Source organism: Canis aureus, chromosome 35 (assembly GCF_053574225.1).
Source record: "Canis aureus isolate CA01 chromosome 35, VMU_Caureus_v.1.0, whole genome shotgun sequence".
Classification (NCBI taxonomy): domain Eukaryota; kingdom Metazoa; phylum Chordata; class Mammalia; order Carnivora; family Canidae; genus Canis; species Canis aureus.
In genome coordinates, this window is record NC_135645.1 from 1,549,739 (window position 1) to 1,576,250 (window position 26,512).

Sequence of the window (26,512 nt, forward strand, 5' to 3'; positions counted from 1 at the left end):
TAATATAAATATATAGGTATTTACACAAATAATATATAGTTTTATTAAAGGTACATATTTAATATAACTAACATATATATTAAGTATGCAATATTTAAATAGGGTGAAAAGAATATACCATTTTCTGGGTCAAACATTGACTTAAAAAAATACTAATTTACACAGACTTACTAACAAACACAAAGGCTTTAGGGATGAGTCTGATCTTTTGCTAAGGATGTAAAGGTCAAGATCTAAGTTAAAAAGTCAAGATCATTTGGCCAAGTGGTCTTTATTTCTTCCTTGAGCAAAGACCTTATTTCTGTGAAAATGCAATCAAATTACGTACAATTTTTTTTTTATTTTTATTTATTTATGATAGTCACACAGAGAGAGAGAGAGAGAGGCAGAGACACAGGCAGAGGGAGAAGCAGGCTCCATGCACCGGGAGCCCGACGTGGGATTTGATCCTGGGCCTCCAGGATCGCGCCCTGGGCCAAAGGCAGGCGCTAAACCGCTGCGCCACCCAGGGATCCCAAATTATGTACAATTAATTAAAACTACACGTATGATTTTAGGGGTCAAAGAAACATATTAAAAGATACCCTGGGGGGATGCCTGGGTGGCTCAGCAGTTGAGTGTCTGCCTTTGGCTCAGGCCGTAGTCCCAGGATCCCAGGATCAAGTCCCACATCGGGCTCCCTGCACGCAGCCTGCTTCTCCCTCTGCCTGTGTCTCTGCCTCTCTCTCTTTCTGTGTCTCTCATGAATAAATACATAAAATCTTTAAAGGATCTGTGTGAGGGAGCCTGAGCATCAAAAGAGATTCAAGAGTACAGCAGTCAACTATCATGTACGGACTTTATTCTGATCCTGATTTGAACACATAAATTATTTTTAAAAAACTACTATACTTCAATTCTTATCTAATGATACCCTAATTCAAAGGTATAAAATCTTTTAGTTCTAATGCTTATTTTATGTTTATATATTTGATAAGTTTCAAGTTTTGAGTGGACTTAAGCATTTTTTTACTTTTAAAGTCTGTGTATTTAATATAGCAAACAATCCTCCTGTCCTACTAAAAATAAATGTATTTCTAATTTGAACATGCCTAAAAATCATGATGTGCCTTTCTCTTCCATTGTTGGGAGTCATTCCAAAGCAGTGACACACACACACACACACAAACCAAACAGAAGGCGAAAACACCCACTTTTGGCAAAACTAAGAGATTAATATACTCCCCAGACTCTGAATTCTACCCCAGTTTACAAAAGGCAGATCTACAAAGGGGCAAGAATAAAGACAAAGACCATAGCTTAGCTTTTTATTTTTCCAGAGACATTCTTTTTATGACAATACTGCAATTCCATTTGAATCAGCCTTTTACCATTGTATGACGTCTTACCAGTAGGAGTAAAGCTCAGGTATTTCTGCTTCACTGTGTTGGAGTCATAGAACTTTAAGACATCCAGCACAGCCTGAGGATTCTTCTTTTGCTCTAGTTTGGTGATATTGGAGGTCTGTAATAATCGAGCCCACTGTTCTGGCATGCCCTAACAAAAAGACAGTCAGAAATTAGTTGTTTTGAGTCGCTCCAATAAAATCAACTTCCAGAGGTAAATGACAAAATACATAAAAATACAAGCCAATCAATTATAGGCTTGACTACATTGTAAAAGGTCTTCTTTTTCTAATGGTCTATTTTGCTAAATCTGTTTTGCATTATTTTAACTAATGGGCTCATCTCCCTAAGACAAAGATATAGCAAACCACAACCCCTTTGTAAGAGAAAAGCACTAAGAATTCACAGTTAACATGTAGACAGAAAAGTTAACTTGAAACAATATTGCAAGGGAAGTTTTGAGTGCTAATACATAAAGGAGTCCCAACTGGGTAAACTTACAGTAAATTCTCCCGTAACCGCATCAAAGCCAACATGGATGGTATGCTCAAAATCAGATGGAGGAGAAATTTCTGGCCGTTCCTTTTCTTTCTTCTTACTTCCTAAAGGGCATGAAAAAAAAAAATCATTCTATTTAAACAAGATTAATAATAAAGTTACTCATAATCATGTTTCTCCAAAATTAATTAGGAAAAAATTATTCTAGAAGAGATTTCCCCGTAAAAGACACTGGCTTATAGGAAACCGATAAAAGTAAAGTAACCTATTCTGTCTTCAAGCAGGGGTGGGGACAACCACAACTGTGTCCTGATTAAAGAGGTACCTGGACTGACCCTGCACCAGGACTGAATAAAAGAGCACAGGACAGAAGAGATAGCCCTTTAGAACACTGGTTCTCATAAACAGAGGCCTATACTTTCCATACTGAGCAATCTGGAAAACAAGGTCTATCAGATTCTATTTCCATTTGGCTATATTCATCCCAAAAGAACAACTTACATTACTATGACCATGTAGATAATATAGACTGTATAGACAAAGTTTACAATGAGCATGCCATCTTTCTTGAACAACTCTAGTCCTTCCTCTTTATATTAAAAATAACTGCTACATCTTAAGCCTTGTTTTTCCATGGTTCTACCAATTATTTTTGCTACATTTCTGACACACATCAATAATATTCTCTGTAATTCAAAAACATTTGTTCCTCTCTGCCCCACTAGATGCTTCAAGTCCCCTGGCCATACCCTCCCACACCTCCGCCTTGCTCTCAGATCCTCCTTGCTCTCAGATCCTCCTGTTCTAATCTGCAGTAGTTTATGCCTAGGCTTCACAGTTGTTCTAGGACATTCCTTCTACCCTTGCTAGAATCTATTTTCTGGATATTTTGTTTTCTTCTTTCTGGTTTACCCCTTGATACTTCTTGACCATATATATACATATTTAGGTTGAAAATGTTTCCCCACCTCAGAACTTCTAACTTCCAGTGCTGCTATTCAGGTCAATGCCATTTTGAACTACTGCTGAAAATCAAAATCAATTGTCCATCTATGCCTGTGTCTATTTCTAGATGCATAACCTTGTTGCAATAATTTATCTTTATGCCAAATACGAGCCTGCCTTGACAGTTGTAGTTTAAAAATAAGCATTGAAACCACATAATATAAGCCTTATAATTTTTTCCTTTTTCAAAGCTGTTTGACTACCCTAGGTCCTTTGCTGAGATTTTGATTGGAATTATATTGAATCTATAGATCAATTTAGGGAGAACTGATTTTTTAACAATAGTGAGCTTTCAGGACTCCTGGGTGGCTCAGTGGTTTAGCACCTGCCTTTGGCCTAGGACGTGATCCTAGAGTCCCAAGATTGAGTCTCATATTGGGCTTCCTGTGTGGAGCCTGCTTCTCCCTCTGCCTGTCTTTGCCCCCTCCCCACTCCTCTCTGTCTCTCATGAATAAATAAATAATAAAAATCTTTTAAAAAATACTGAGCTTTCTAATCCATGAACACAGTGAATGTCTCCATTTATTCAGGTCTTTTAAAACTTCTATCAGCAATATTTTATAGTTACCACTCTACAGATCTGTCACTGCTTTTGTCAAATTTCTGCCTCGGTATTTCAAAATTTCTGTTGCAATTGGTTTTGCATTTGCTTCTTTATTTATTATACAACTTTAGGTATTGGTGGCTTTAATGTCAAAACAGGTAGGGAGTGTTCTAGTTTTTAGAATGCAAAGTACTAGCAATTATTGAACTTTGGAAAGGTTTTCCGGTTAAATATGATATGTTTTACCAGTTAAAAATATTCTATGTAAAAGCACTTGGTCTGGGGGGGGGGGGTCACTTTTTTTTTTTTTTTAAATAAACTCTACCTAAAAGGAGGCTCAAACTCATGACCCCAAAGAGTAATATGCTCTACTGACTGAGCCAGCCAGGTCCCCTGCAAATGGTACCGCTTTTTAAATTTGGTTTTCAACTTTTTCTTTTTTAAGATTTTATTTATTTATTTGACAGAGGGAGAGCACAAGCAGGAGTAGCAACAGACTGAAGGAGTGGGAGAAGCAGGCTCTCTGCTAGGCAGAGAGCCTGATATGGGGCTTGATCCCAGGACCCTGAGATCATGATCTGAGACAAAGGCAGACACTTAACTCACTAGGCCACTCATGTGCCCTGGTTCTCAACTGCCCATTGATGGTATAGAGAAACACAACTGATTCCTGATACCGATATACTGAAATCTTACTTTATCTTTTTTAGCTCCAGCAGCTTCTTTGTAGCTATCACAAGATTTCATATAAAAATTCAATCATATTTTTTTGTGAATAAAGGTTTACTTCTATCTCATTCTGAATTCCCTTCATATCTTTTTCTTGCCTTACTTCACTGGCTACAACCTCTAGCACACTACTGAATAAAAGCAGTGAGAAGAAAAATCTTTGCATTTTTTTGGATCTTAAAGGGAAAAGCCTTTTTTTTTTTTTTTTTTTTTTTACTATTAAATTTGATGCTAGTGGTAAGTTTTTCAAAGATGTTCTTTATCAGGTTAAAGGCTCTTCTTTGTATTTCACGTTTGCTGAATGTTTTTATCAGAAAGGAATACAGATTTTGTTAAATGCTTTTTCTACAACTAATGAGGTGAACATACATTTTATCTTTCTTATATTGTTAATATAATAAATTATACTGATTAACTTCCAAATGTTACACCAACCTTGCATTCCTGAAATGAAAACCACTTGGTCACTGTGTACTATTCCCCCTTTCATATACAGTGAGATTCTAATTGCTAAAATCTTTTTTTTTTTTAATTTCTATTTATTTATGATAGTCACACAGAGAGAGAGAGAGAGAGAGAGGCAGAGACACAGGCAGAGGGAGAAGCAGGCTCCATGCACCGGGAGCCCGACGTGGGACTCGATCCCGGGTCTCCAGGATCGCGCCCTGGGCCAAAGGCAGGCGCCAAACCGCTGCGCCACCCAGGGATCCCTAATTGCTAAAATCTTGCTAAGATTTTACATCTATATTGATGAGAAATATTGGTATCTAGCTTTCTTTTTTGTAATGTCTTTGGTTGTGGTATCAGGGTAACACTGATCTCATAAAGTAAATTGGAAAGTATTCCTTTCCATTCAATTTTCTGGAAGATTATGTAGAACCGTTGATAGTTCTTCCTTAAATGTTTGGTACAACTCACCAATGGAGCTGTATGGGTCTGTTTCTTTGTGGAAGGTTGTTAACTACAAACTAAATTTTCCTAGAGATGTAGTGTTTTTAGGTTATTTCTTCTTGAATGAATTTTGAAAACTTGTCTTTCAAGAAATTTTCCTACTTTATCTAATGTGTTGAATTTGTTACCTTATCATTTTTAATATCTGTAAAAATGCCACTTTTCTTTTCTTTTTTCTTTCTTTGATATAAAGAGAGCATAAGCAGGCAGAGTGGCAGGCAGAGGGAGAGGGAGAAGCAGGATCCCCGCTGAGCAGAGCAACTGATGTGGGGCTTGATCTCAGGACTTCAGGATCATGACCTGAGCTGGAGGCAGATGCTTAATCAACTGAGGCACCCAGGCGCCTTTCATTCTTTTTTTAAAGATTTTAGTTATTTATTTATTCATGAGAGAGAGAGAGAGAGAGAGAGAGAAGCAGAGACACAAGCAGAGGGAGAAGCAGGCTCCATGCAGGGAGCCCGACGCGGGACTCGATCCCAGGACTCCAGGATCACACCCTGGGCCAAAGGCAGGCGCTAAACCGCTGAGCCACCCATGGATTCCCCCCTCTTTCATTCTTAATACTGATAATTTGTGGATTCTCCCCGCCCCCCCCATTTCACTTTGCCTAGGTTTATCCATTTTACTGATATTCTCAATAAATCAGCTTGTGGTTTCACTGATTTTTCTTTTTATTGTATTGATCTTCACTTTGAATTTTGTTCTTTTCTTCCATACATTCAATCTCATTTGCTCTTCCTTTCTAGATTATTAAGATGGCTTTGCTTAAGTCGTTGACTTAAAATCTTTTTCTCTTCTCATACTATAAATTTTCTTCTAAGTACTGCCTTAGCAGCATCATACAGATATTGATGCTGTGAATTTTCATTTTCATTCCATTTAATATACTTCCTAATATCTTTTTGATTTCTTCATTTATTTGGAAGTGTGTTTTTTCCCCTGAATATTTCCAGAGATTTTTCTGTTAATTTTTAATTTAATTACATTGTGGTCATACAATATACTTTGTGTGATTTGAATTCTTCTAAATTTATTAGACTTTTAAAAATCTCCCTAGAATGTGATCTCAGTTAAGTGTTCCATGTTCACTTAAAAAAGTATATTCTCAAGGTGGAATGTGCTATAATGTCAACTGGTCAGAGTTGATTGATAGTTTCAGCAATTTTCTGTCTACTGGCTCTACCAATTACTGAGAGAAGTATACTGGAATCTCCAACTATAATGGGATTTATCTATTTCTCCTTAAAACTGTATCTGTTTTTATTTCATGTATTTTAAAGCTCTAGTATTAAGTGTACAAATGTTTACTTCTATTATTTCCTCTTCATGAACTGACCTTATTACCATTATAAAATAACCTATTCCTTACCTTTATCCCTTAAATATTTAGAGTAATATTTTTTGCTCCAAAATCTATTTTATCTGATTTTAGCCAGTCCAGGTTTCTTTTCACTGTTAGTATGCTTAACAAAAATCCTGTTATTTGACCTATTTCTTGGTTTTATGTTTTTAAAGTGGATTTTTATAAATAGCATATGATTAGTAATCTAATAACCTCTGCTTTTTAATTGGGGTGCCTAGATCAGTTACATTTAATGTGATTATTGACATAGCTGGACTTACTTTTTCTTTTTCCTTCCTTCCTCCTCCCTCCCTCCCTCTCTCTCTCTTTCCTCTCTTTCAGTAGGCTCCACCCTCAGTGTAGAGCCCAATTCAGGGCTTGAACTCACAACCCTGAGATCAAGACCTGAGCTGAGATCAAGAGTCGGACACTCAACCAATTGAGCCACCCAGGAGCCCCTGATGTAGCTGGGTTTAAACTAGCCATTCCATTGTTTTCTAATGGTCTCTATTCTTTGTTTACATTTTCCTCTTTTTTTCCTTTGGATTAAAAGTATTTTTTATAATTCCCCTTTTATCTCCTTTGTCGTTTAAGCAATAATTCTTTATATACCATAAAGTTCATCTGAGTTTTAATATACAGAGAGAGTTGTGTAACCATTACCACAACCTAACTGTGGACATTTTCATCATCCCTAAAAGCAACCTTGTACTCATTAGCAATCGCTCCTCATTGTTTCCTCTCCCCTCCCAAGCTCTGCGTAACCACTAATCTTCCTTCACCACACATTTGTCTATTCTGGCCATTTCATATAAATAGGGCCACACAACACGCAGTCTTTTGTAAATGGCTTAAAAAAAGATTTTATTTATTTATTCATGAGAGACACACAGAGAGGGGCAGAGACACAGGCAGAGGGAGAAGCAGGCTCCATGCAGGGAGCCCAATGTGGGACTGGATCCCGGGACTCCAGGGTCACACCCTGGGCCAAAGGCAGGCACTAAACTGCTGAGCCACCCAGGTATCCCTTTACTTATTTTTGAGGTTCATCTATGTGATAGAACATATCACAGGACTTCACTTCTTAAATAGGGACTTCATTTCTTAAAAACTGGATGTTTTTTAGAGATTTAGATTGGGAAAAACATTTTACCATTTTTAGTGATTTTCATTTCTTTCTTTTTTTTTTTTTAATTTTTATTTATTTATGATAGTTACACACACACAGAGAGAGAGAGAGAGAGGCGCAGAGACACAGGCAGAGGGAGAAGCAGGCTCCACGCACCGGGAGCCTGACGCGGGACCCGATCCCGGGTCTCCAGGATCGCGCCCTGGGCCAAAGGCAGGCGCCAAACCGCTGCGCCACCCAGGGATCCCTGATTTTCATTTCTTTATGCAGATCTACATTTTCCTCTGACAACATTTTCCTTCTGCCTGAAATATTTGGTTTAATATTTCTTATAGGGCAGGTCTGCTGCTGAAAAATTCTTTCAGCCTTTATACATTTAAAAATCTTTGTTTCCCCTTCATTTTTGAGATATGTTCACAAGATACAGAATTCTAAGTTGATAAGAGTCTTCCTTTCAATACTTTAAAAAATTTTTTAAAAGATTTTATTTGTTTATTTGGGAGAGTGAGAGCACAAGCAGGGGGAGGAGCAGAGGGAGGGGGAGGAGCAGACTCCCTGCTGAGCAGGGAGCCCTCCAGCCCAGGGGCTTGAGAGGGGCTCTATCCCAGGACTCTGGGATCATGACCTGAGTGGAAAACAGATGCTTAACTGACCAAGCCATCCAGGTGCCCCTCTTTTAGTACTTTAAAGATATTCCTTCTTCTATGATGCACTGTTACTTCCATGAAGTCCACTGTCATACTTTGTTCCTTTTAGGTAATGTGTCTTTTCTTTCTGGCAGCTTATTTTTGGGCTTACAAAAATAAGCTTTTTTGTTTTTTAATCGATTTTTTAGAGCAGTTTTAGGTTCAAGAAAATTGAGCCAAAGGTCTGAAAGCTTTTAAAATTTTCTCTTTATCGGGATCCCTGGGTGGCGCAGCAGTTTGGCACCTGCCTTTGACCCAGGGCGCAATCCTGGAGACCCGGGATCGAATCTCACATCGGGCTCCCGGTGCATGGAGCCTGCTTCTCCCTCTGCCTATGTCTCTGCCTCTCTCTGTGTGACTATCATAAATAAATAAAAATTTTAAAAAATTTTTTTCTCTTTATCACCTGTTTTAAACAATTTGATTATGTGCTGTGGTTGTAGTTTTCATCACGTTTCTTGTGCTTGGAATTCACTGAACTTCTTGAATCTATGGTTTTACAGCTTTCATTAAATTTGTAAAGTTTTCAGCTTTTTAAAAAAAAAGTTTTTTTTTTAAACATTTCCCCTTCCCATTTTTTGGAAACTTCAATTACAGTTTTATTACGTCTGCATGCAATTTGTCCCATAGCCATTCATTTTTGTTTCTGTTTTTTTCTTCTAAGTTTCATTTTACATGGTTTCTATGGTCTTCAAATTCACTTATCTTTTCTTCTAAAATGCCTAATTTACTGTTAATCTTGTCCATTGTATTTTCGAAATCTAGAATTTTGATTAGTTCTTTTTTCTATCTTCCAGCATTACTTCTAAATATGCTGAATCGTTCCTTTGGGTTCTTCATATGGAATACAATCATTTCACCATTTTAATGTCCTTGCCTACTAATTCTATCAACTGTATCACTTCTGGATTGATTCCAATTGACTGATTTTACTCATTATGGGTCTTTGCATGCCTGGAAAATACTGAATGGATGCCAGACACTGAAAACTGTTCCTTGGTAATTGCTAGATATTTTTGTATTCCTATAAACATTGGTGAGCTTTGTTCTGAGACACAGATAGGTGATTCTTAGCTGTTTACTCATAGAGGGGAGAAACAAATTTAGAAACAGTTGGCGCGTTAGGTATTAAAGTTTTGTTAGGCAATATTGGAGCAACATTTAATCTAGAGCTAATTCTGCCCCAATTCGGAGGAAAGGTCTCTATTCTATGATTCTTATTCTGAATGGTGGGAATAGGAAATATCCTGTGCCCTGTGTGAGCATTGCAGATAGTTTCCTCTCATCATTCCCAGTGGTTCCTTTTCCAGTCTGGGTAGTTATTCTCACATACATGTGCTACTGAACACTCAAGGGAGACCTCTACAGATTTTTCTCTCTGTGTGTATACAAACTAGCTGCCTTGACGTCACCCAAATTCCAGCTCTCTTTCTTAGCTCTAGGAGACGACCTAATTGTCCCTCCCTGTGCTGCAACCTGGCAACTCATTCCAAGCAGTAAGCTAGGTCAATTGTAGGACTCCCCTCAATTGTTTTCCATCTCTTGGGATGGATTTCCTTTATTTCTGATATACAACATCATGAAAACCATTGCTTTATTTTTCCCCAGTGTTTTAGTTCTTTCAATTGGAAGGGCAAAATCTAGTCCCTGTTACTCCATCTTTTTTCTTTTTTTTTTTTTTAAAGATTCTATTTATTTATTCATGAGAGGAGAGAGAGAGAGAGAGAGAGAGAGGCAGGCAGAGACACAGGCAGAGGGAGAAGCAGGCTCCATGCAGGGAGTCTGACGTGTGACTTGATTCCGGGTCTCCAGGATCAGGCCCTGGGCTGAAGGCGGTGCTAAACCGCTGAGCCACCCGGGGTGCCCTCCTGTTACTCCATCTTGACTGGAAATATAATAGGTTTTGCTGTCATATCTGTGGTATTATGAAATTTCAGGATGATATGATTTGATGTGGTCTTTACTCTTTCATTGTGATGAAGATTCAGTGAATCCCTTCCATTTGGAAATCATATTCTTCAGATATGGGAAATTTGTTCTATCATTTCTTAGATTATTTTATTCGTTCATTAAGTTTTATCAGCATATCATATATTTCCTCTCATATTTTCCATCTTTGTAGTTTTGTTTAATAATCTGGGAGAATTTTCTTGATTGTCTTCCAATCTTCCACCTATTGATATCTTTTGTTTTGGTAATATTAAATGTTGACTTCCTAAGAATTATTTCTCATTGCTTCTGATCGTTCTGACAATACTTTCCTTGTTTCATGGATGCCAGTGATCTTCTCTTTGAAGATTACACAGTTTGTGTGTATAGATTGGTTTTCTTCACCCTACATTGTCTGTTCTAATTCCTTTTTTATCCTCTGTTGTTTTGTACTCTCTTCTATTACAGCAAGGGTTTTCTCAAATGTCTGGTAATTCTTTGCTATATATTCATACAGAGGAATATTTGTTTTTTTAAAGATTTTATTTATTTATTTATTCATGACAGAGAGAGAGAGAGGCAGAGATGCAGGCAGAGGGAGAAGCAGGATCCATGCAAGGAGCCCGACGTGGGACTTGATCCCAGGTCTCCAGGATCACGCCCCGGGCCAAAGGCAGCACTAAGTCGCTGAGCCACCTGGGCATCCCCATACAGAGGAATATTAAAAAGTTAACTGAGAGATATATCAGCCTTTTCATTAAAGATGGGTGGGGGGTGGGGTACCTAAAGTATTTTTTTTCAGAGCATTCTGTTTATCCAGAGAAAAATCTTCCAATCTCTAGTCTGAGGGCTTTGAGTCAAGCTACAAGTATTCTGAAAGCAGGTTAGAGGAAACAAATTTAATGTTAACTTGCATTGAATCTGCCCTTCTTTTCTTTTTTCAGTTTCAGAATTCAGTGATTCATTAACCATCCACCACATATAATACTCAGTGCTCATTATATCAAGTGTCCTCCTTAATGTCCATCAACCAGTTATCCCATCCCCCACCTACCTCCCTTCAAATAACCCTCAGTTTGTTTCCTACAGTTAAGGAATCTGCCTTATTCTGGTGACTCCTCTGACAAGAATGAGGGGCTTCTTGGTTTAATTTCTCCTTGAATACAAATAAACATCAGTTTGTTCTTTTTTTCTACCTGAGGATGGGACTTAAAAACATTTTCATTGGCTACATGGGGTAAAGAAGGGGTCCTAAGGGGCTTCTGATTCCTCCTACACAGATTTTCAACTAATTCCTCCCCCTTTTCAGCCTGTGTATTATATATCTCCCCCACTCCACCACACACACACGTGATGTTGTATGTCTCTAAACCCTAAGCCTCTGAGATTTTTACAAGGAAAATTGTTCACTTCTCACAGACATTCCCATTTGCATATGCAAGTGGATAGGTCCTCATCTGTTCAGTCAGTTGCCACTTTTCCACCCTTCTATCTTTCAAGTATGTACTGAAATCTCTTGTATACTATGTCCCTTCTATTTTCTTTGCTCTTATGATATTAAAAGAAAATTTGTTATTTTACTTGGGTCTGAGGAGGGATAGGGATAGCAAATAGAGGCATGTGGTCAGTTTGCTATGCTGTCAATCTGCTTAAATTCTCCTAATATAAAAGCTAAAAGTCATGTTCTTTGATAGGTCTGCATATCTACAGTTGGAATGTTACTGTACACCGCACCACTCTCTGTTTACGAGATGCTACTGACCTAGCACTAGTGGGAAGCATACTATTTTTTTTGACTAGTGAGGATAAATTTGTGACTAATGTCCATCTCCTTTCTAGGTTTCTTCGATACATATTTATTTACAAGAGATCTGACTATGGTAAGTGGGCAGGGTGCATTAGGTGTGGCAAGGAGCAGAGGGAAATGCAACTGTTAAACCTAGTATAAATTTTGCCATCTCTACTGAAATGCACAATTCCATCTATCAAAAATAACTGCTCATTTTCAACTACACTGTGAGTGTTCTGATATCATGCTCTCTACTTCTCTTTTAGAAGATTCTTTAGAAGTCCCTAGACTCATAACTCAGTATCCTGCATAGAGGAAATATTTATTAACCAACTATAAACTAATAGTTTACTTTTTATATGGCTCTGAACTGATGACAGAAAAACAACTTCATGCATTATAAAAGTACTCATTTCCTCTTCTTTAAAAAAAAAAAAAAAAAAAAACCTGCTCAGTATTCCACTTCTGATATACATATGGTTGGCAAAGATACTATTTTATTAAATGACCTTGATTATAGATGACTGGTCCAAGGTAGGCATGAAATTCAAGCCAGGTCAGCCATTGTTCCAATTCCCAGGCAATTAGATTGGTTTAGGAGTGAATACCTAAACTAAGCCAGAATTAACGTCTTGAGAATCAGTCTTTCACTAGTGAATGGAGTTATAAGATATAAACCCCAAGAAGTGAAGTGTTGAGGGTTGTTTCCTAACATACAGAGAAAAAAAAGTCTGAAATTAAAAAAAATAATAATAATAAAGGTAACACAGAAACAGACAAGATATACAGCAAGAGAATTCCTGGTTCCATCTGTGTCTAAGGCCCAGCCACATTTTCAACCTAGGAATGCTGAGTTTAGAAACGTATATTGGGGGATGCCTGGGTAGCTCAGCAGTTGAGCATCTATCTGCCTTTGGCTCAGGGTGTGATCCCAGTCTGAGGATTGAATCCCACATCAGGCTCCTGATGAGGAGCCTGTTTCTCCCTCTGCCTGTATGTCTCTGCCTCTCTCTGTGCCTCTCATGAATAAATAAATAAAATCTTAAAAAAAAAAAAAGATGTATTGAAGAAAGTTTCACATATATTAAGAGTACAGAATAAAAAGTAAAAGAAGTAAAAATGATTAAGCAGAACTTGATACACATTGATATACAACAGTTCACTATAAAGGAAATGACCCAGTATCTGAAAATCTATGTAATCCCATTTGTTTTTATGTAACACACACAGATACATACAAATATTCCTTGTATGTTAGTTGTCTTAGGAAAGGAAAGGGATATTAAAAAAAATACCTAAAACAAAAAGATGGTGAAACATGTCTCAAATCAAACAATGTGCGAGAAGGGAGAAAAAAAGATTCTTGGAACCACTTTCCAACTTCATCAGACAACAAAACAAGCAGGCAGGCAGCAACTTTCAGCTAAGAGGTGAGGCCCTTAAGTCATGTGCTTAAAAAGAATCGTTAGGTATGACACTGCCACATTCTTTAAGGCCACCATCTTTTTGGCTACATTTCAGCTAGAATCTAAGGCTAAAAAACCCCCATCTCTTTAAAAGGAAGACTCTTCTATTTCTACTCTAACAGAATCAGTGATTACTGATTACTCCCTTGTTATTTTGACCCAAAACAGCTTCAAATTAATGAAACTTTTTGTTTCATCACAAAGAAGGGTATTCTCTAAAAAGTAGGAAAAATAGGTATGGGCCACTCTTATTAATCTCAGAATTTGATATTTAGATCAGAAGGGATATTTTCAGTTCTGTCATCTTCATCACTAACCAGAAGTGAAGGTGCGTAACATACTTGGTTAACAAGTACTATACCATTCAATGCTGACTAAATAGAGCTTTTAAAAAATAAGCCAAGACAGTGGCTCACTGCCATTTTTACTGACAAACCTACTGGACTTGTTAAGCCATTTCTCACCTGGACTACTGCAAAATCCTAACTAGTTTCCATTTTTAGTCTTAGGCCTCCAACAATACCTACTTTCTATATAGCTGCTAGTTTCTCTTATTTAAGACAGAAATGTGTCCAGGTCTTTCCCCAATTTAAAGTTCTGAAATGGTTCCCTAGGAAACAGGATAAAATCTGAGCCCTGTAGCATGGAATACAAGGCCCATTATGACCTACTCCCTTCCCTACCTACCTATTTAGCTTCTTCTCCTGTCTGTGGTTTCCTCCACACGCTACACTATTATTCTTTCCCCTTCCCTGCTTTCAAGTCACACTGGACTGTACTCAGCTCCATAAATGTGCTATGATCCCTCCTGGAGCTGGGCCACCGAAACTCTTTTCTAGGCACAGAACACATATTTTTAACTATTAAAATCCTCCTAACTATTTTCATTTATTTATTCTTTAGTCTCCAGCTCTACTGTCACTTCTTTAGGAAGCCTTCCCAGATAGGACAGATGTCTTACACTATCCATATTACCACTTTACATAGTTCGTAATTTTATTGGTTAGTGTCCTGAGAGCAGGGACACCATCTGCTTTGTTTATCCCTATCTTTGATCACTCACAGGGTACAGATGATACATATATATCAAAATGTGAAAAGATTTGCTCAATCAACTTGTCATAAAAAGTATAATTTCTAATTTTCTTTTATTTTTTATTATTTTTTATTATTTTTTTAATTTCTAATTTTCTTAACTCTTCCAGTAACATTGATAAACCAATAATGAATAACTGAAGATGGTCTTTTTTTTTTTTTTTAATGAAAACATTCGCTGTCTGTTAGTAAGGACAGGAATAGGGATGTATATTTCAGTACAATAAAATGAGTATCTCTAGATCAGGTTTTATATTAGAGATGGCAAAAATCTTAGGGTAATTTTTATTTCTTAAAATAAAAATACAATTTTTTCCCTTCTAGACTCATTTTTGAAGATGATAGACTAACCACATACTGTATAGCCCTTTCCTTTTAGGACAAATCTATTTATCATAGAACAGAATCAGTGAGAAATGTCTAAAGATGAAAAGCAATTCAGTTAAGACTAAGGAGAGGAACAGCTGCTCAGGATGGAGGCAGGAGAATGCCAGTTCAGAAATGTTGAGGGTGGTTAAGCAGGTAGATCTCTGTGTTCATTTAAGCATGAATGTGCATACCCACACACAGGGGACCCCTCTCCTACTTCTCAAAGCTTCAGGTTACAGTTACCTCAGAGATGTCAGCTTGCAGGAAGGAACAGTAAGTGTGGGAGGCTGGGTTGGGAAGGGAGGGAAGAGCCCCAGGGAATGAGAGGAATTAAGGAGCACCCATTCCTCCAAACATTCCAGCTCTCTTTCTCTTTCTCTCCCTCCATCTAGGCTATACAAAGTGACTCTGCAGGTGTTCTCTCAACTACAAGGCTGTATATAATTCTAACCAAAATATCAACAGGTTTTTTTTTTTTTTTTAAGATTTTTATTTATTTAGGCAGAGAGAGAGAGAGGTGGGGGGGAGAGGGAGAGACACAGGCAGAGGGAGAAGCAGGCTCCATGCAGGGAGCCCGACATGGGACTTGATCCTGGGTCTCCAGGATCACGCCCTGGGCTGCAGGCAGCGCTAAACCACTGAGCCACCGGGGCTGCCTCATCAACAGGTTTTTTAAAAAAAAAGTACATGAAAAAAAAAAAAAAAGTACATGATAAATTCTCAAATGTATAGAGAAGAGCAAAGGGCCAAAGATCATAAAGAAAAACTTCACAGATTTTCTCTCTTAGGTATTAAGAATTACAGGCTATAGTAATTAAGGCAGTACAGTATTAGCTCAGGGACAAGTCAGCCAATGCAATAAAGTAGAGAACACATAAGTAGATCCTGGCTTATGAGGAAACCTGATAGATAATAGCTAGTATTGCAGGTCAGTGGGGAAATGATCAAAGTTTCAATGAAAGGTATGGGACACTGGTTTTTTGAAAAAAGTGAATATGGATCTCTCTTTACAGAAACATAAAAACCAAATCTAGATAGTTCAAAGATTTAAACTAAACTTTTAGTAAAACATATGAAAGTATCTTTGACCTCTAGTTTGGCAAAGATTTCTTTTCTTCTTTTTTTTTCCCCCTTAAGATTTATTTATTTATTAGAGAGAGGGGAAGAGAAATCTTTTTTTTTTTAATTTTTAAAATTTATTTATGATAGTCACACAGAGAGAGAGAGAGAGAGAGAGAGGCAGAGACACAGGCAGAGGGAGAAGCAGGCTCCATGCACCGGGAGCCCGATGTGGGATTCGATCCCGGGTCTCCAGGATCGCGCCCTGGGCTAAAGGCAGGCGCCAAACCGCTGCACCACCCAGGGATCCCGGGGAAGAGAAATCTTATGCAGACTCTGCACTGAGCGCAGAGTTGAGCCCAGGGCTGGATCTCAAAAGCTCGAGATCACCACCTGAGCAGAAACTAAGGGTCCAATGTTTAATCGACTGCACCACCTAGCTGCTGCCACTATAACAGAATTTTTTTTAAGACAGAAGAAAAAAGGAACTAAGTAAGAAAGGCAAAGTTGTTGTGTCTTTTAAAGAGCCTGTAGGGGTGCCTGGGTGGCTCAGTTGGTTAAGCCTTGGACTCCGGGTTTTGGCTGAGATCATGATCTCAGGATCATGGGGTTGAGCCCCACACGTGGCTCAGTGCTCCCTGCTCAGTGTGGAGTCTGCTTGGGGTTCTCTCCCTCTCAAATAAATAAATATTTTTTTATATAAATAAATATTTAAAAAATAAAGAGCCTGGAAAGTTTTAAGATCAGCTCTGAAAAATTATTAGATCTTGAATGTGATAAACACAAGAAAACAAAAGATTTCGGAAATTACAAAAACAAAATTTAATGGATGTTAAATACAGATCTCAAGGGCTGATAAACTTAAATGCCATCAGAGTTATCCTAAGTACCCTCACCCTCTCTTTGTGAGGGGGGACCTTGAGTTAGTAATAGCTGATGAGTGAGTTAAGAAGCTAAAACTGGAAGAGTCTCAAAATGATCAGAGATGGGTATGCTCTTTTGAATTTATGTAAATGTATATTCAATTTGCTCACAAACCCTACTACCATTACCCATTTCATTTTGTTTGCTTTTTGCCTCTACAAAGCTGTCCCTAAGTACATTTTATCCCAGCTTGAGCATTACCCTACTCTACTTTTTTTTTTTTTTAAGATTTTATTGTTTTAAGTAATCTCTATACCCCATATGGGGCTCCAACTTACAACCTCAAGATCAAGAGTCAACATCCTCTTCCCTTACCCCACTTTGCATTTTGCTCTCCATTGGCAAGTCATTTCAATCCTGTCAGCAATTTCTTCTGGTACTAACCTTCATAAATTTGTTTTCTATCCCCCATAATTATAAATACTGTGTCTACACTTTTAGGTTTTCCTACTTTACATACACCAATTTACTACTATGGAAGATGAGCATTCAGTGCTCTCCAATACACACACTTCCCTGCCCTCTTCCCATATATACTTAAAAAACATACTTCCATGAGGGTTTTCAGTTACAATCACACATGAAATCTTAAAAGCAAAACTATAGTAAGAGATACACAATAAAAGGAACAGGTTTTTATCTGTCTCATGATTACATACTATTAAATTCTCAAAGACTTGATTCTTTATTAATATTAAACATATTACCTCATTCAAATTATCACTGATTATGTATTCTTAAGTTAAATGTGTATTTATTATATACAAAGCACTATTCTCCCATTTGGGTTTACTTCTCAATGTTAACCTACTACGTAAGTGGAAATATATCTTTATCTTCACATAGATCTATTACTATCTATCAGAGACATATTGCCATGCCTAATGTAATTAAATACATTAATTTAATTCTTATTCTGAAATCCATTACCAGTCCATAATCTAATTCTAAAAAACTGTGAAAACCGTAAGTTCTTTCTTTAGGTTTGACACCAAAACAAATTCAGTGACTTCAACTTAGATGACCATTTAGAGTCTTTATCCCACTTTGTGTGATTAGGCTGGTGGTTCTTACCTGGAGGTGATTCTCCCCACAGAGGATATCTGGTAATGTCTAGAGACATTTTTAGTTGTCATAGCTGGGTGGATGGTGCTACTGACACCTAGTGGGTAAAAGCTAAAAAATGGCTTATAGGATGTTCTATAATGCACAAGACAGATCCCTGCACCAAAGCGTTATTTGGCCCCCAAATGTCATTCTTACTGAGGTTGAGAAACTCTGGACTAGATTAATGTTTGTAGAAGACACATTAATATACTGATTAATCAGTGCTGCCACAGAGGCTTCTAAGGGCACAACAGAATACATGACAAAAAGTACTAAGTATTACTACTACTGAAAAATCAGAAACTCTATTAGGCCTTTCTCAAATATCCAAATCTCATTGATGCTGAGAAGCAATAAACTATGGCCCAAGTCTTAGAAAATGAAGATGGTTACAGAAATTCATTGGTTATAACAAGTATATGAGCAATAAATTTAGTTTTATCCTTTTTTATAACAGGTTAAGAGACAATAGCCTTTCTAATAGTGCCTATGTACCACCATCAATAGTTTTCTAGGATCTATACTGTTTTCACCATAAAAATCTCAAATTACTACATACTTCAATTAAAAAGACATAAAAATTGGTAACATAAAATAATAACTGAGACTCTTGAAATGACAGTACCTACTTACCTTTCTCTGTGCCGGAGAATATAGAGATGATTTTATTCCTGGGCTTTTTTTCCTCTGGAACGGAGGGCAAAGGTTTCAAACTGTGATTGGCTGACAAAGGATCTTTGCCTCCAGTGCTAAAAATGGTACTGCTCATTCGCACAGGAGGTGCTGGAGGCTTGTCTTCCAGTTCTCCGTTATCGGACATGATTCAGAATTATGATACTGCCTGAAATAGATAGGCAAAATCATACAGTTAATAACAAGGTAAAAAAATAGTAGAGATAAGCACAAACAGTAATAATTATCCTCTTTCCAGCTCTGAATTAGAAAATATTATCTATTTAGAGTGCTTTGTAAAATTTGTAAAACTCCATGAGTTAAGAGATGAAAGTGGTTATTAATTTAGGTAATCTCCCCTATTAAAGTTGGTAAATAGTTAGCTGAGGGAATGTTTGAAAAGTGAATTCCAGTTAAGTTTTGAGGAAACATGCAGATACTAATATATCATAAGATATTTACCTAATCAATTGATTCTAAGAGGATATATTCCAATGAAAAGACAGACAACATGGAGTCTTTTAAAAAAGAGAATTCTGGGATCCCTGGGTGGCGCAGCGGTTTGACGCCTGCCTTTGGCCCAGGGCGCGATCCTGGAGTCCTGGGATCGAGTCCCACGTCGGGCTCCCGGCATGGAGCCTTGCTTCTCCCTCTGCCTGTGACACACTCTGCCTCTCTCTCTCTCTGTGTGTGTCTATCATGAATAAATAAATAAATCTTTAAAAAAAAAAAAAAGAGAGAATTCTGGGGGATCCCTGGGTGGCTCAGCGGTTTAGCGCCTGCCTTTGGCCCAGGGCGCGATCCTGGAGACCCGGGATCGAGTCCTGCCTCAGGCTCCCGGCATGGATCCTGCTTCTCCCTCTGCCTATGTCTCTGCCTCTCTCTCTCTATGTCTGTCACAAATAAATAAAATCTTTAAAAAAAAAAAAAAAAAAGAATTCTGCAGAGGAAGATAATTGTTCTGACGAATCAATCAAAAGGTCTCTGACAGTCACTTCTCTTTTCTTTCTTTCTTCTTTCTTTCTTTCTTTCTTTCTTTCTTTCTTTCTTTCTTTCTTTCTTTCTTTCTTTCTTTCCTTCCTTCCTTCCTTCCTTCCTTCCTTTCTTTTCTTTCTCCCTTCCTTCCTTCCTTCCTTTTCTTTCTTTTCTTCCTTCCTTCTTTCTTTCCTTTCTTTCTTCTCTCTTTCTTTTTTTTTTAAAGATTTTATTTATTTATTTGACAAAGACAGAGAACAAGCAGGGGAAGCAGCAGGCAGAGGGAGAGGGAGAAGCAGGCTTCCCTCAGAGCAAGGTACCCAAAGCGGAGCTTGATCCTAGGATCCCAGGATCAGGGCCTGAGCTGAAGACAGACGCCCAACCAACTGAGCCACCGAGGTGCCCCTCCGATAGGTCCATTTCTATAGCAGAGATAGAATGTTTGCTATTAAAGACATTAACCAACACCACTCCCCACAAAGCATCTGACTCCATGTTCACTAGCCCTGTGATTACAACTTAGCCTTCATATAAACTTGCCTAACAGATGAGAATGTGCCACCGTTGCAATATTTGGTTTCTCTGAAAATCTGACATTCTAACTACATTTGCTAGTCCCTTGAAAGCTTTGCAGTCTCACAGAACTTGATCTATCCGGGAACACTGACAAAAGTAAATCCAGGGTTTGGCTGAAAACCAGGGTATGGCCAAATCCCAAGACTCTGTCATCCTGTGATGCCCTGACTAGGCAGGTTAAGAAACCCCTTAATCCACATGACTAATTCAGTGGAAACTTCAACTCTGTTTACATATATATTAATGTTATATAAAATATATATATATATATAGTTTTTATTTTATTTTATTTATTTATGATAGGCACACAGTGAGAGAGAGAGAGGCAGAGACACAGGCAGAGGGAGAAGCAGGCTCCATGTACTGGGAGACTGACGTGGGATTCGATCCTGGGTCTCCAGGATCGCACCCTGGGCCAAAGGCAGGCGCTAAACCGCTGCGCCACCCAGGGATCCCATATATATATATATATATAGTTCTGATGCAAAAATATACATTGGAAAACAACACATTTCCTCAGTAAATAAAATTTTGATTAGTAATTAGATGCTGATTACAGTCATTTAATGTAGGTGAACGAAACTTCATATATGTAAAATGAAAAGAATGCCAATTGTATTTAGATAAAATTAAAAAGAAATTTTTTTAATTTAGTTTGAATGTTAGCACCTGAAGAAAAGTAGGTATAATTTGAGAAGAATGGAGGAATGAAGAGATTATTGTACTTAATTCCACTTCAAATCTTACAGCTTCGGTTTTTCCTGATAAAAATATGCGTCACTAGAACCACTGTGTATTTTATCTGCCACAATGAGAATTATTTTAGCCTTCAAATGAGCAAGCAGGAGAGAAGGTTAAGGAGGAAAATAAACTTTTCTGGGGATAACTAGCTGGAGGGGGGCTGGGACAAGAGAGTAAAAGAAAAAAAAAAGATCTCTTATCTGTGTGTGAGAAAGACTGCCTGAAGTGAAATTACTATTGGTGGTCAAAGGAAGAAATGAGGGCAGCCCGGGTGGCTCAGCGGTTTAGCGCCTGCCTTCGGCCCAGGGTGTGATCCTGGAGACCCGGGATCGAGTCCCATTGTCGGGCTCCCTGCATGGAGCTTGCTTCTCCCTCTGTGTCTCTGCCTCTCTCTCTGTCTCTCATTTTTTTTTTTTTTTTAAAGATTTTTTTTTTTTTTATTAATGATAGTCACAGAGAGAGAGAGAGAGAGAGAGAGAGGCAGAGACATAGGCAGAGGGAGAAGCAGGCTCCATGCACCGGGAGCCTGACGTGGGATTCGATCCCGGGTCTCCAGGATCGCGCCCTGGGCCAAAGGCAGGCGCCAAACCGCTGCGCCACCCAGGGATCCCTCTCTCTGTCTCTCATGAATAAATAAATAAAATGAAGAAAGAAGAAGAAAGAAGAAAGAAGAAAGAAGAAGAAGAAGAAGAAATAATAATGAGGTTGGAATCTAGGAATGTGATGCAGATGATATAGTCTGATGATTCTTCCAAACCAAATGGTCACAACATGTGGGGTTTGTTTTGCTTTGGATTGAGAAGCAACTGGTTCTTCTGAAGTGTGGGCTGTCTGGTGTACATCACCAGAGAAGACTTATCTACTGCTACAAATGGAAGAAGGATAAGGTTAATAACAGTATTTGGAGGATTACTTGAGAACTTGATAAATCAAGGCAGATGTTTACTTCTTATGTGACCATAACATCAAGGCAAAACAGATTAACCTTAGAGCAACTCACTTTCATCTTAATCACCAGGTACAACAGACACAGCATGTTCAGATTTTGGTTACACTATGAATGCTCCACATTTATGCATATTAAATTTAAAGATCAGGGTAATATGGGATGTCTGGGTGGCACAGTTAAGCAGCTGGCTTGGGTGGTAATCTCAGGGTCGTGAGATCAAGCCCTGCATCTGGCTCTGCGTTCAGCACGGAGTCTGCTTCAGATTCTGTCTCTTTCTCCCTCCACTCCTCCCATTTGTGCTCATGCACTTACACATGTGCGTGCTCTCTCTCTCTCAAATAAATACATCTTTTAAAAAAATCAGGGTAATATAACAAAATTTCAAAATACATTTGCATGCATTCAAAGAAAGAAATACACCAAAATATTAGCAGTGATTATCTGTGGCTAAAAGTAATTTTAGCTTGATAAGCATCAGACCTGTGGTTAAAATAAAAATCGATATAAAACAGGGCACAATAAGGGCACCTGGGTGGCACAGTCAGTTGAGTATCTGATTTTTGATTTTGGCTCAGGTCATGGGGTCCTTGAAGTCCAGCTGCATGTCTGGCTCCACACTCAGCATGGAGTCTGCTTGGGATTCTCTCTCCCTCCCTCTCCCACTCCTTCCCACTCGTGCTCACACTCTCAGAGCACAATAATTACTTAATGTAAACTGACTACAAATTCTATCCTTAAGGCTGGTTCATAGATGGAACATGACTAGAAACTGCCAGTACACCTTCAGCTGCATGCAGTCCAATGTTGTGATTAAGAGCATGGGTTGTGAAATCAGATTCCCTTGGTTGGAATCCTGGTTCCACCATTTACTTCAATGTGTGACCCTGGGTGAATTACTTAATTGCCCCAAGGGCTCCTTGAATAGCTGGTTCCATCCAGGCCTGGGACAAGAAAAATACAAAATGAGCCTAGAGTATCTTACATTGTCAGAAGATAGGAAGTACTTAAAAAGAATGAGGAACACAGGGAAAAGTTTTCAAAAGCCAATGCTAGAATGATTAGAGCAACAAAATTAATAAAGTAGCATTATATTTAGCCCAATGTATAAAATATATACATTTCATATCAAGACAAGTAAATGAAGGGGCGCCTGCCTGGGTGGCTTAGTCAGTTAAGCATCCGACTCTTGATTTCAGCTCAGGTGATGATCTCAGGGTCATCAGATCAAGCCTCACACTGGGCTCTGCATTGGGCTCTGCATGGGGTTCTGCATGGGGCATGGAGATTCTCTCTTGCACTTTCGCTCTGCATTCCTCAATCAATCAATCAATCAATCAATAAAATGATGGGATGCCAAATCATTTTTACAAAAGAATTCCAAATAATAAATGTAGATAAATCTTCTAGGAGTTGGAATTTAACTTCCCTCCTCACTTGAATATAGGCCAGACCTGGAGACTCATTTCCGAAGAGTAAAGTATGGAAAGGGAAAAATAACTTCATGGCAGGAAAATCTGGCAAATACTGCCTTAACCAATGATCAAGGTTATCATCTCCAGTAGTTATGTTGACACTGACATCACTTACCACCTGCTCTAATGAATAAGAAATATACTTCACCTCTATGGTATTCTTTCCCAAAATCCATAACCACAGTCTAATCATGGTAAAAACATCAGACAAATCCAAATTGAAGGACATTCTACAAAAATTCCTGACTAGGGATCCCTGGGTGGCGCAGCGGTTTGGCGCCTGCCTTTGGCCCAGGGCGCGATCCTGGAGACCCAGGATCGAATCCCACGTCGGGCTCCCGGTGCATGGAGCCTGCTTCTCCCTCTGCCTGTGTCTCTGCCTCTCTCTCTCTGTGTGACTATCATAAAAAAAAAAAAAAAAAAAAAAAAATTCCTGACTAATATGCCTTAAAACTATCAAGGACATGAAAAACAAAGACTGAGAAATTGTCATAGAGCAGAGAGGTCTAAGAAAACATGACAGCGTTATACTCTCGAACAAGAAAAGAACATTAATGGAAAAACTGGTAAAATCAAATACAATCTAGAATTTAGTTAACAGTAATGTACTAAGGTTGGCTTCTTGGATTTGACAGACATTTTAGAGTTTATGTTAATATTAGGTATATGGGAAATCTATGATCTCTGCAACTTCTCTGTAAATACAAAATTATTCCATGATAAAGCCTATTTAAAATGCAATTATGGGGGTGCCCTGGGTGGCTCAGCAGTTGAGTGAATCTGCCTTTGGCTCAGGGCATCATCCAGGAGTTCTGGGACTGAGTCCCACACATCAAGCTCCCTGCATGGAGCCTGCTTCTTTCTCTGCCTCTCTCTGTGTCTCCCCTGAATAAATAAATAAAATCTTAAGAAAAAAAAATTATGTAATAAAATAAGATGAAATCAGAGAGGGATACAAACCATAACAGACTCATAACAGACTCTTATAGTTAAAAACTGAAGAGGGGAGGTAGTGGGGGATGGGGTAACTGGTGATGGGCATTAAGGAGGGCACATGATGTAATGAGTACCAAGTGTTACATATAACTGATGAATCGCTAAACTCTACGTCTGAAACTAAAAAATATAAATAAATAAATAAATAAATAGGAATTGTATAATAAATTCCTCAAAAAACTAATTATAGAATTATCAGGGTGCCTGGGTCTGCCTGTGGCTCAGGTCGTGATCCCAGAGTCCTGGGATTGAGTCCTGCATGAGGCTCCCTGCAGGAAGCCTGCTTCTCCCTCTGCCTATGTCTCTGCCTCTCTCTCTGTGTCTCTCATGAATAAATACTTTAAAAAAAATTATAGAATTAAAAAATTATAGAATTATCTATTATATGACCTAACAAACAATTCCACTCCCAGAATACACCTAAGAGAACTGAAAACATATGTCCAAGGGTGCTTGTGTGGTTCAGATGGTTAGGGGTCTGTGTTTGGCTCAGGTCATGACCCTGGGACCCTCGGACTGAACCCTGCATTGGGCTCTGCTCAGTGGAGAGCATGCTTCTCCCTCTCCCTCTATTACTCCCCCTACTTATGTTCTCTCACTATCAAATAAATAAAATCTTTTTTTAAAAAGATTTTATTTATTTATTCATGGGGGGCGGGGGCAGAGACATAGGCAGAGGAAGAAGCAGGCTCCATGCAGGGAGCCCGACGTGGGACTCGATCCTAGGTCTCCAGGATCATGCCCTGAGCTAAAGGCGGTGCTAAACCACTGAGCCACCCAGGCTGCCCAAAAATAAAATCTTAAAAAAAAAAAAAAAAAAAGAAAACATATGTCCACAAATAAACTGCATATAAATGTTCACAGCAGTATTCATAATAGCCAAAATACAAAAGAACCAAAATATCAACAAAGATATGCAAAATGTGGCATATCCACACAATGGGATATTTGGCCACAAAAAGGAGTAAAGCACTAATAAAGGCTACAATGTGGACGGACCTTGAAAACATAAATGGAAAAAGAAAGACAAAAAGGCCACATACTATAGGATTCCATTTATATGAAATGTCTCAAACATGTAAATCCACAAGGACAGAAGGTAGATTTAGTGGTTGCTAAGAGGGGAGGGGAACGGGATGTAACTAATAATGGGTATGGAGTTTCTTTTTAGGGAATTAAAATGATTGGCATTAGACATTGGTAATGGTTGCACAATCTTTTTAATATCTTAAGACCACTGATACACTTTAAAGTAGTAAGTTTCAGCTATGTAAATTATATCTCAATTTTTAAGAAGGAATAAAGGGGCGCTTGGGTGGTTCAGTCGGTTGAGCAACTGCCATAGGCTCAGGTCATGATCCTGGGGTCCTGGGATTGAGCCCTGCTCTGCATCAGGCTCCCTACTCAGTGGGGAGTCTGCTCCTCTCTCTCCCTCTGCCTCCCTCGCCCGCTCATGCTCACTGTATCTCAAATGAATAAATACAATCTTAAATTTTTTAAAGGTATTAATATTTACTTCATAAAGACTAAGTGAGCTAATAAAGACTGAATACTGCCACTACTATCATGATCCTTAATGTTTATAAAACACTATGCTGTAAGTTTGAGAAGATATAGGAGGATCTAGTTCTTCTCCAAGAGTTCATAAGTTACTGGGAAAGATCAACACAATTAAGGTCATGCATGCCCTTTATCAACAACTCAACACATGCATATTAAAAGTCATTTACCTTTTTTTTTTAAAAAGATTATTTATTTATTCAGAGAGAGAGAGAGGACGAGAGAGGCAGAAACACAGGCAAAGAGAGACGCAGGCTCCACGCAGGGAGCCTGACGCCAGACTCGGTCCCAGGTCTCCAGGATCACACCCCGGGCTGCAGGCGGCGCTAAACTGCTGCGCCACTGGGGCTGCCCACTTACATTCTTCAAAAGGTAGCAGTTCTTAAAACATTTTGACTTCACCCTTTACACTCCTAAAAATTAGGATCCCAAATAATTTTTGTTTATATGTCTATATTTTCTATATGAGAAATTAAAGCAAGTTATTCAAATACTTATTTCATCAAAAAAATACTGAATACAGTTACTATAAATATATATATATATTTAAATGTTTTTAAGACT

General features: G+C 38.3%; 1 protein-coding gene across 3 annotated transcripts in view; it reads right to left on the reverse strand.

The window, feature by feature from the left end:
* PAK2 (p21 (RAC1) activated kinase 2) overlaps positions 1-26,512 on the reverse strand; it is an 89,766-nt gene that overhangs the window by 23,215 nt on the left and 40,039 nt on the right. For 2 of the 3 annotated variants that reach the window (XR_013372380.1, XM_077884114.1), the window contains exons 2-4: positions 18,641-18,848; positions 1,887-1,987; positions 1,389-1,536 (exon numbers count right to left, since the gene is read on the reverse strand). Coding sequence is in view for 2 of the 3 variants with exons in the window: in XM_077884114.1 (XP_077740240.1) it covers positions 1,389-1,536; positions 1,887-1,987; positions 18,641-18,827 (436 nt within the window). In the remaining variant the exon portion in view is untranslated. Of the gene's footprint in view, positions 1-1,388; positions 1,537-1,886; positions 1,988-17,974; positions 18,039-18,640; positions 18,849-26,512 lie in introns of those variants that run through there. The other variant, XM_077884115.1, reaches the window with a different exon arrangement.